The sequence below is a fragment of the Octopus sinensis genome, linkage group LG3 (assembly GCF_006345805.1).
Source record: "Octopus sinensis linkage group LG3, ASM634580v1, whole genome shotgun sequence".
Classification (NCBI taxonomy): Eukaryota; Metazoa; Mollusca; class Cephalopoda; order Octopoda; family Octopodidae; genus Octopus; species Octopus sinensis.
This window is the reverse complement of record NC_042999.1, coordinates 164,103,350-164,115,911: the sequence shown is the minus strand read 5'-3', so window position 1 is coordinate 164,115,911 and position 12,562 is coordinate 164,103,350. Positions and strand designations below refer to the sequence as shown.

The window sequence follows — 12,562 nt, the reverse complement described above, 5'->3', positions numbered from 1 at the left end:
TAGGTAATGTCCTTCATTTAGAATTTAATTATACAAAATTGTGAACATAAAAGACAAAACGAAACATTGTGATAGCTTGAAACAGAGCTAATCATAGCTCAATAGTTGTAACATATTTTGAATTTTCTGTATATCGATGGCAACTCAAAAACTGCTTCAGCTTCCCAAAATTATTCCTATAACCGTCCAATATTACTTTTTAACAGCAGCTCCTCTAATCTGGGATTTTGACATTTGTCTTCAAATGAAGCATTTTCTTATTCTAAACGGGATGTTACTCCCTTAATTTTGTAATATTTTCTAGACTAAGCACAACCACAAGCGATGTTTTTTATTGATCATCGCCCATGATGTATTTTAGAACCCCTACTTACATGTACTATACCGAGGAGTCTGAATAAGAATGTAGGAATATTGAGGATATTGCCTATAAGAACCCAATATTTTGCCTTGAGGAATGTAGGTAGCATATAAGACCGTATAGTCGGATGTTTATATCCCTTCTAAATTCACTCCTCTTACGTAGGGAAACATTCTGGATAGAGTGAGGAAAATTGAAGGTTACATTGTTGCAGGTTGGTAGCGAGAGGAAACAAACAGCGACGTAAAGTCTGGGATGTGAGGCATAATGGAAAGAGTCAGGTATGGTGGCTTAACCATCTATCTATTTATCTACCCATCTATCGGTGACTTTAGTGATCATTATTATGTATATACATATGTATATAAATGCATGCATATATGCATACATACAGATAAATATATATATAATATATATATATATATATATATATATATATATAAATTGCATGTGTGTGTGCATGTATATACATACATATACTTATATATATATATATAATATATATATATATATATAATATATATATATATTATATATATATATATATATATATATATATGCACGTATGTGCGTGTATATATATATACACACACGCACATAAATATATACATAGACCTGCAGGTTTGACGTGAGATGTCTTGGTTAAGTTTTATTGATACTTATGAACAAAACATTAAGTAGGAATAGTGATTGATATCATGTACATTGAAGTCTTGGTGGTGAGATGTAACAGCAAATAGTTCAATAAATTCTAGAGTTCTGGGAAAAAATAACCGAACTTCAAACTGCAAAAGGAATTTGATAAAATATGAGTTGGAAAGTGTTCTCCTAGATGGCGTTGTGATGAAGCAGTGTGTAATTGTTTATTTAAAGAAAGGAAATCGCTGAGCATAGAAATATTTTAGAGTGCATAGGAAAAAAATAAATAAAAGATTGAAGACGGTTTTATCCTCCACGGAAAAAACTGCTCAAATATTTCCAGTCCAGGAGATTATTTTCTTGGTGTAGGTTATAAGTAGTCTGCTTCACAAGAAGATTTTCATGCTAAACTAACAACTTAAATAGTTTGTTATCCCAAACCATTGACTCATATACTTTGCTGTATTCTCACAAACATTGCCATTCGCTAAATACACAAGAACACCCAACGCCATTCCTCAGCACACAATGTCCAGTCATTCCCCAATACATAATTATATTCCAGGTAATTCCCCAATACTTTGTCGCTCCTAGTACACAGCAACATTTTACATTGTTTCCTAATATACAACTATACCTACTTCGACTTTCAGTACACAGCAATATAAGTCATTTACTAATATACAACATCGTTTCCAACCCTGTCTAACCTAAATCTTCGCTAATATCACCTGTCACATTGCATCCTACATATCATAACCAATACATTGAATCACCACGAAATGCCACATGGTGTTGCACCATTGTATAAAGCTACACAGCAAACATTTGGAATGATGTATTCTTGCAAATGCTTACACTTTATGCCATATTTTTGAGCCTCACTGCCTCACATATACTTTCTATACTTTCGGCTCTTTATATTGACGTTCATCATTTGTTGATATTTCATTTTACAAAATGCTATTGGGAATTATGTACAAGCACATGAATAAACTTTATACTCTCATAAACACATGCGCACACATACACATATATGTATATGCACGAAGAAACAAGGCATATATATATATATATATATATGAAGAAATATATATATATAATTATAAGGAATTGTATACTAAACCCAAAAACAGAAGCTATGACCCGATGATGGGTTACAAAAATTGAAAAAAACCCGTTTAATGTGATTCCGTTTTGAAACTGCCAAATGGAAGGGTACAGCCTGTTTTTATATGGAAAGAAAACATCAAAAATCGGTCACGAAGACAGAAATATTTTGTTGCAATTTGCAGACTCTTAGAATCTGCTTGATTGATTTTATTCAGTGTTTAGCTGGCAATTTCTAAATCGAGTCAAATAAAATACTATATTTTTCAACTCTCTACTAGATGAGGCGAAATTTTGCTATATGGAATATTATAAATAAGATGCCTGGATGATAGTCAAAACTATATAAATATTACGAGAAAAAGTAATGTGAATAGAGATTATCGTGATTTTCTGGGATTTAAAGCCAGTAATCCATCTACACCCCACGAATTGTACAATCTACTGGCACAGAAAACAACCTAACGCTCATTTGGCTGAGATTAAGAATCTAATAATTAAACATCAGCAAAATATGAATATGGTAACCTGTGTCTTTATATCACAGTCATCGTTTCATTCTGAGATAATTTCGATTAAATTATCGTAGATAATTTGGTTGGTGCACAAGAGAAGCAAGGCTTGAACCTGAGATTGCTTAATTTCGTCTGATCTCTCATTACTAATATCATTTAAGTTTAATTGGCTTCTGTCAATTATGCAGTGTGGCCTTGTATTTACAGGCAAAGGAGAAATTGAAAATGTGACGTTTATAACATTGCCAAAAATATTAGCGATGAAATAGCTTCAAAAAGGATTTGAACCCCTGTAGCTGACAGAGGGCCCAATCTTTTAATCTACGATGTTAGCCACCATATTATTTCAGTATTATACCACACAGTGTATTTCTTTTTAGAAAGATTGTAAGTTTTCAATTTAAAAATTTTTACAGATATCGGAGTTAAAAATTTCTTTAATAGGTTTAAAAAAAAGTTTGTTTTGCTATCAGAGACTGATGCTTCAGACAGTTTTTTACGTTAAAACGTTTAGTATAATTCACAAGATTATACTTTAAAAGAGCTATGAAAATAACATAATAGTGTTGGACAAATCTTCTATTTATCCCTATGTGATTTTACTGCAATCATAAATAAATAAGATTTTGCCAAAGAATCAATAATGTTCTTTAGAAGTGTTGTTAGTTAATCAGTGAAAGAAACACCTGATATTCTAACTATATCATAAAACTTGTTCGAACAAAAATAGTCGATGCTTACATTAGTAGACTAGCTTAACTGAATTTGTGATACTCTGTTGTGTTGAGAACTATATCAGTAGACATCTGTGTATATATAAACGTCTCTTCTGTGGCTGACTTGTTATCGTGCACTGAAAAAGAATATAACAAACATTAAAGAGTGAAAGCACAGTAAATTTTTATGTGATAAATACAATACTGAATAAATATACAATACATACGAGGCAACATGTATGTTAGATATAGTATTTTATATTAGAAAGTTAAAGACACGATCAGTGCTGATCAATATCCCAACAAGTCAGTTTATATAGTTAAACAAATTCATAATATTGGCTTCACAGTCCCCAAGAACTTCAAGTTATGAGTGTCTTTGGTGATGCATGAAGAGAGAGCGAGAGAGAGAGAGAGAGTCAGAGACAGAGAAGTGAGGAGAGACTGGTGGGGGCAGGAATGGGAGAGAAACAAAGAAACAGATAGAAAGAGCCAGGAGACTAAAGAATGTAGAGATATTTCAAATAGTTTACATAACTGCACTGCGTCACCAAGTTATTTGAAAATCTTAATCCTTATCACTCAGAATATATGAACACACGTGTGCCCTTGGTGTTAAATTGATGTTATTAAATTAATATCCAATTTTTTCACCCTTATTTTTGATTTTAATTATACTGCAGTAAATTATTTATTCAGTATTTGTTTTTCGGAAATTTTGGCGCGCTATAACGAGGGCATTCGAATCATAACTGCGAATATAATAGACTGAACCACACGTGTGTTTGGCTTTATGTTAAAATCTGGCGTGCAGTTCAATAAATTATATTCATGACGAATTCTACTGATGAACTGTGGATCTATTATGTAAGTAACATTGCATAATCCATTAACAGTGAAACAATTGTCTAGAATTAATCTACATTTTTGTTATTTTTCATTTGTCCTGCTCGTTTACGTTCATTGTTGTGCTAATTCTCCTTGGGAACAATTCTTGGTGGTTGAGACCATTGCGGATCTAATTTTAGTGCAAGAGCGTCCACATAGTGAACCCTCTCTTATATTTGTATATATATATATATATATATATATATATATACGAGGGAGTGCTGAAAAGTTCCTGGCTTTAAGGGCATCATGAAAGGCCTGACTGGAAGTCCAGATTTCAGAGTTCTTTTACAGGGTTTTCAAAAAGTGAAGGACTGCTGCAATATGTGAGTGAATCTGAGAGGAGGATATGTTGATTAAAATCATAATTAACTAATCCTCCTGTATTTCCTTTTACCTAAGCCCAGGAACTTTTCAGCGCTCCCTCGTATGTGTATATATACATAGATACATACATACATGCACACACACACACATATGTATGTATGTATGTATGTATGCATGTATGTATGTATGTATGTATGTATGTATGTGTGTGTGTGTATGTATGATTGTATGTATGTGTGTATATATATATATATATATATATATATATATAATATATATATATATACACATATGTATATATATATATATATATATATATATATATATATATATATATATATATATATATATATGTATGTATATATATAACCTATTAAGCACTGACTCACTATCTACTCTACGCAACAGCAAATGTTCACGTTGGAAAATGTATGCAACTCATATTAGTGTAATCCCATGAAATATATCTGAACTAATTCCTGGTGAGTACACATGAAACCTGAAAATAAAGATCAGAGAAAAGCAAACAAAAAAGTACTTCGTTTCTTACCATAAACAGATTTCGCCGAAGTCATATTCTCTGAAGTCGAAACCCTAGATAGTCCCGTTCGAATTTTGTGGGTTGTTATTTTTCTAGCTGTCAAAAAGAAGAGGGAAAGAAAAAATGGTTTAAGTTGAATATTTGCTGTAGTTTTGAATGATAATTTTTTTTCTTTTTATTATGAACACAAAACCTGAAATTTTGATGGGGACAGGGTTAGTCGATAACATTAATCCCAGTGTTCAACTGGTATTTTTTTTTATCGACTCCGAAAGGATGAAAATCAAAGTCACCTTCGGCGAAATTTGAACTTTGGCCGCTGTGTTAACGATTCTGCCAAATCGTTACCTTAAAAGGACAAGTCGATCTCAGCGGTATTTGATCTTAGAGCGCAGAAAACCAGCGCAATAAGCGGAAAGCAATTTATCCAGTGCTCTAATGACTTTAACCATTTGTCGCTTTATTCGTTTTGAAGAATAATTATTATGATGTCAATAATAATATCTATTTCTTTACTACCCACAAGGGGCTAAACACAGAGAGGACAAACAAAGACAGACAAACGGATTAAGTCGATTATATCGATCCCAGTGCGAGAACTGGTACTTATTTAATCGACCCCGAAAGGATGAAAGGCAAAGTCGACCTCGGCGGATATTTGAACTCACAACGTAGCGGCAGACGAAATACCGCTTAGAATTTCGCCCGGCGTGCTAACGTTTCTGCCAGCTCGTCGCCTTATGCCAATAATAATATCGTTCATAGATGTTATTAATTTGGGTGTCGATAAATAGAATAAAGAGAATAATGAAAAATTTCTGGGCGGAATGAAAGCATAAATAAAAGCATGAAAATTGAAAAAAAAAAATGAACGAAGGAAAGTAGGACTGAATGAAAAGGTGAGGTCTAAGATAACATACGGTAACAGAGGGAGAGATAGAGTGAAGGAGAAGGAGAGAAAGCGCGAGGGAGTGAGAGAGTGGGAAAATAGAGAGAGAAATAATGGAGAGGCGAGAAAAGAGAAGACGAGCTTAACAATAAAAGCAGGAAATATATATATATATATATATATAATATAATAATAAGAGTAAATAATTTCTATAATGGTTTTTAAAAAAAAGACCACAATTATTTACTGGTAGAATTCAGTATGTAAATATAGCCGATTAACGGCAGGAACTTCTGTAAAGTTCAGTATATATATTGTATATAAGAAAAAGGGACAGGCAACAGGTTGCTTTTTGTGAAAAATAGAAATAAGCATTCTTGACTGCTATTTCTACCTTTTCGGTATGCGGTCAAGCAACCTGTTGCCTGTCCCTTTTTCTTATATACAATATATATATATATATAATATATATATATATATATATAATATATATATATATATATATATATATATATATATATTTGGAGATCTCAGATGTTTTTTCGGCTGATGAGTACGGGTCACTTATATTTACTGCAATGTTTGTAGCCTTAATAAAGCTGTCTTCGTACGAAACAATTGTACCGAAATATTGATCCATTCTTGTTGCTTTTTTCCTATTTATAATCACCCCGCATTATTGTATGGTTAACACCATATAGATTTCTGGTGCATCCAAGTTAAGTACCATATTCATGTGAATTCAACAGAACTCACTTGAATCTTAATTGCTTATATATATATATGACTGTGTGTGTGTGTGTTTGTGTGTATTTGTGTGTATTTGTGTGTGTGTGTGTGTGTGTATTAGGAAGTTAAATGTTATGGCCAGTCATTGGTTTCGCACTTATAAAGCGCTTAGCAGTAGAGGCGACTCGTCAGACTCAAAAGGCCTAAAGCGCAAAACCTCTCTGCAACTGGAGGAAGAAACACTTCACGATCAGTTAGATGTGTAAACAAAATAGTTTGTCCAGTACTGCTGCAGACGGGATGGCGTAATCCCCCTTACGAATTTAACTGACTCACATATTTTTTCCTCCAGTTGTGAACGGATTATGCACCTTCGTACATTTGAATCCGGCGAGTCGCCTATACTGGTAAGCGCTTTATTGGTGGGAACCAATGATCAATCTATGACCGATCGCAACATTTAACTTACTTAAAAATATATTCTAATGCTTTAGAGGTTGCTTCCATTTCAGATATATATGAACTACGGACGATATATATATAATATATATATATATATATATATTATTTTTACTCTGCTATGTATTGAGTACCTTATTTACTGTGGTTAACCCCGACTCAACCCGGACCTACATATATATATATATATATATATTATATATATATATATATATATATATATATATATATATATATATATATATATAAATGAGTGTATTTTTACCTTAACAAGGAAAACGGAAAAAATAAATAAATAGTTACTAGGGTAGCAAAAATCTCACAAGTAAAGAGGTTGTTAATTGTTAACAAGTTAAAAATACACTCATCTATTTATAATACTTTAATCATGTTTATTAATAACCTGCTAACTGAATAGTAACAGCATATGGAGTTATTGAATATTAACGCATCTCTCAAGGACATTCCTATTCCACCAAGGAATGTTTTCCTTAAACAACTTGTCAATAAGATAAATTCATTCATCTACCGTATAAGATGGCTTACCTTTTTCTTTGACAAAAATGACACTCAACAACACGCTAATGATAAAACATCTGAGTTCAACAAGTTATTTAAATTTAAAAATAGTCCGCCGCCTAACCCAATATTGAAGCAATTTCAAGATGATCTCTGGTCCATTGTGAAAAATGTTAAATTTCACCGATCACCACTAAGAAATAAACATCTGAGGTATCTTCGCAACATCACCAAAGAAATCAATTCTATGGATACTATGTTGGTTCAATCTGATAAGACTGGAAATCTGTACAAACTTGATAAAGACTATTATTTGGAATTACTTAAAAAAGAAATTCAGAAAAAGTATAAAATTGCTGATAAAAGAATACTTAAGAAAGCCAACATTGAGGCTATGAAAATTATGGAGAAGTATAACCTACAAATGAAGACAGAACCACTTGATCCTAAGCAACCTAGGTTCATTTTGAAGGATCACAAATTTTTTTTACTAACCCATCATTAAGGCTTATCTGCCCTTCTAGCTCTGACATCGGTATCCTTAGTAAAAATATACTAGATAAATATATTCCTAATTTAATTAAAACATTAAAACTTAGCTTATGGTCTAATTCGTTTCAAGTAGTTGACTGGTTTAGTTCTATTACTAATAAGGGGAGTACTAAGTTTATCCAGTTTGATATTTCCAATTTTTATTCATCTCTCAATCCAATAGTACTTAATAAGGCACTTTGGCTTGCTCATAACATAGGTGGTCTCACCCGAGAAGAAATTAATGTTGTGTTGGCAGCCAGAAGATCTATTATTAAATTTGGTCTGTATATATATTATTTTTGAAATGACAGAAGAGTTCCCTAACATTTATGCAGGTCTATATCGTGATGATTGTTTACTTTACCTCCAAAATGTTTCCAACCAAAAGGTACAAAAAGTTAAGAATAGTTTAGTTAAATTTTTCAGTAGAATGGCTTAAAAATCGTTTTTGATGATGATATGACGAAGGTCAACTTTTTAGATATTACGCTTAATTTACACAGTGACTCTTACTTCCCATATCGTAAACCGTTGACCAATCTTAAGTACATTAGCAAATTTAGTAATCATCCTAGGGCAATTACTAAGAACTTAGTTAAAAACATTTCATTTAGATTATCTAAATTATCTGCTAATGTTGACATTTTCAATGTTAACGCTGAATTTTATAACTCTGCTTTAATTAAAGCAGGTTATACAGAGAACATTTTCTACATTGATTCTACTCAGTCTAATTGTAAATTCAACAATCTAGATAAGATTTCTAGTCGTAAAAGAATTATTGATAACAAACATAACTTATGCACCGATACAAAACGAATGAAGGGAGATAACCCTTATTTAACCTCCTATTATCGTTCTAAAAGTAAATATAACACTTTCAAAAATAATTACGCTATAAATACTAGTAAAAATATTTGGTTAATAATTCCTTACGGGAGACAAATTAAATCTAATCGCCCACTGCTGCTTCGTCAAGCTATTGTTAGGAATTTTCCAAAAAGTACTAGGTATTACTCTATTATCAATTCACATACGGTTAGGATCGGTTTTTCCAACACAAAAATCTCTTACAAATTATCTCTTCACATAATAACCACCTGTTAAATATTAATACATTTACTAATACTAACATTAATTTAGCTAATACTATCCAGCCCTCTAGAAATATTAATAACAAGGTTATTGTATCTGAAGTCAATTCCAACAGAATTAAGTTTATGTCAAGTAACTCTAAAATTAAAAATTCTATATACCAGTGTATAATCAATACTAGGAATAAAGTACGATTTTACATTGGAAGCGCATCGTTAGAGTTATCTGAAAGAATTTCTATCCATTACTCAACATTTAGGGATAGGAATAAACGTAACAGTACTGGGCTCAGTAAATTAATTTAGAATCTAAAAGACCACAATGAACAATTTCATTTAGAATGGTTGATTCTCTCAATTTCGATACCTTATGACAAAGGCAAGGAATTGTGTCTTCTCTGTAATTCTGAACTATTTTTCATTATTTTTCTAAAAATCCCCTAGTAAACATGGTTATAGAGCGAGCATACAGATGTAAACATTGGCAAAAACACACCTTTAGTGCATATAAGTAGTCTCGATCATTATATATAATTTAAACTTTAATTTCCTTTATATTTAACATTCACTATAAATATCCCTACTCTTTCTGTAAGCTACTTATGACGTTATATCATATAACGTCTTTTTAAACAATATTAATAGCGTTCAGTTAATCGGTATACAAATCCATCATGTTTTGCTAAAATGTCTTATTGACGAGTTTCGTTTTTTTTTTCACTTTCCTGAAGAGAAAATTGCATTTTTTATACCATTTATTCTTTTGAATAATATCAGCGGAATTTTCGAAACAAGTGTCGAAAGTAAAAATATTTGATTTATACCTGCGTTAAACTCCATTTATTTATTCATATATATATATATATATATATATATATATATATATACATACAAGAGTAACGGAATGGAGCAGGAGAAATGCGGGCTACATATGTTTCATAGCGAGTAGAACCTCAGATGTGGTAAAATCCAAGTGAAGTGTATACCACCGGCTGCTCTTCAGGCCAAAGGTATCTTGATTAGATTAAAGGTTACATTGTCGCAAGGCGGTACATGTGGACGCAAAGAAGATTCAATCAGAGATATCCTTGTCCTGATGAGTATCCAGCGGTATACGCCTCACTTGGACTTTACCGCTTCTGAGGTTCCACTCGCTATAAAACGTATGCAGCCCGGGTTTCTCCTACGCCATTCCGTAATTGTTGTATTCTTTTTCGCACACTCGCTAACCCTGGTCGCCTACTGTGAAATATAAAAAAGAACTTTTCTCTGCTCATCCGTCTTTGATAAAGTAAAATAATCCGCAACTTTCCGTCTCAATAAACCACAATCATTCCTGAAAGTTTTTTTTATATTTACTACGGATTGCTCGAAGCTAACTTTCTTCCTACATCTCGATCCCTGGATCTTATATCTGTCTGTCTGCCTATCTATCTATCTATCTATCTATCTATCTATCTATCTATCTATCTATCTATCTATCTATCTATCTATCTATCTATCTATCTTCTATCTATCTATCTATCTACTATCTATCTATCTATCTATCTATCTATCTACTATCTATCTATCTATCTATTCTATCTATCTATCTATATCTATCTATCTATCTATCTATCTATCTACCTACCTATCTATCTATCTATCTATCTATCTATCTATCTATCTATCTATCTATCTACCTACTATCTATCTATCTATCTATCTATCTATCTATCTATCTATCTATCTATCTATCTATCTACCTATCTATCTATCTATCTATCTATCTATCTATCTATCTATCTATCTATATATCTATCTATCTATCTATCTATCCTATCTATCTATCTATCTATCTATCTATCTATCTATCTATCTATCTATCTATCTATCTATCTATCTACCTATCTATCTATCTATCTATCTATCTATCTATCTATCTATCTATCTATCTATCTACCTACCTATCTATCTATCTATCTATCTATCTATCTATCTATCTATCTATCTATCTACCTATCTATCTATCTATCTATCTATCTATCTATCTATCTATCTATCTATCTATCTATCTACCTATCTATCTATCTATCTATCTATCTATCTATCTATCTATCTATCTATCTATCTATCTATCTATCTACCTATCTATCTATCTATCTATCTATCTATCTATCTATCTATCTATCTGTCTGTCTGTCTGTCTGTCTGTCTGTCTGTCTGTCTGTCTGTCTGTCTGTCTATCTATCTATCTATCTAGCTAGCTAGCCAGCTATCTACACACAACACACACACACACACACACATGCCCCTCTCTCACTTTCTCTCTGATTTGCGTGCGCACGTTTGTGTAGTCATAGGCATGGCTGTGCAGTCAAAAAACTTTGCTTCCCAAGAACATGGTTATGAGCTCAGTCCCACTGCGTGACACCTGGGGTATGAGGGCCTTTTACTAATATATATCTATATGAGCGTGTGTGTGTGTTTGTGTGTATGTGTGAGTGTGTGTGTTTGTACCTCAACACGCCGCTTGACAACTGGTGTTAGCTCGTTTACATCTTTATAACTTAGTTCGGTAGGCGAATGTCTTAAACAAGTAAAAGATAAAGGATATATATACATGTGATTTCCCATGTGATGGCAGCTAATAAAAGAGAGATAAACGTTTCTCTATAATACGAGGTGGGATTTGCAATTTGAATTTTAAACGAAGGAAACTACGATGAAGACCTTTTTGTTTTTTTATTACGAAGTCTTTAAAATATTTAGTTGCTGATAAACGTGTGTGTATCACTATTTCATTCTTTTTCAAAATCGTAACGTATTAATTGTTAATTAATAAGTAACGAATCAAAGATTCTTCACTCAGAAATGTGGGAGAGGATGTGGTTGTTTGTGCATTAGAAAATTCAAAACGTTCACTTTCTTTCGAAATAAAGAAAGAAAATAATGAAATACAAAAGACAAAAGGAGAATATTTTATGATACTAAATAGTCAACACAGTAACTAAAACAACTTTTCTTATAGCGATTTACCGCATAACACTTGCGTTTGAAAAACTGAAGATAGAGAAAGCATTTGAGCAAAAGGAATACTTCCTTCCAAAATGTTTGTGTCATTTTGTGATATTATAAGATTATTTTATATATATTTGATAATTTTAATTTAAGAAAATCTTTTTTCAAATATTTTAACTGTATCAAGAATCCTTTCTAGAAACTATTGATATTTCACATTTGATTCACATATGACCTTTCC

The 12,562-nt window shown here is 32.0% G+C and overlaps 1 protein-coding gene across 2 annotated transcripts in view; it reads right to left on the bottom strand.

The window, feature by feature from the left end:
* LOC115209818 overlaps positions 1-12,562 on the bottom strand; it is a 383,965-nt gene that overhangs the window by 62,913 nt on the left and 308,490 nt on the right. Inside the window, exons 3-4 of one of the 2 annotated variants that reach the window (XR_004998422.1) lie at positions 5,107-5,193; positions 3,367-3,478 (exon numbers count right to left, since the gene is read on the bottom strand). Coding sequence is in view for 1 of the 2 variants with exons in the window: in XM_029778373.2 (XP_029634233.1) it covers positions 3,381-3,478; positions 5,107-5,193 (185 nt within the window). In the remaining variant the exon portion in view is untranslated. Of the gene's footprint in view, positions 1-3,048; positions 3,479-5,106; positions 5,194-12,562 lie in introns of those variants that run through there. The other variant, XM_029778373.2, reaches the window with a different exon arrangement.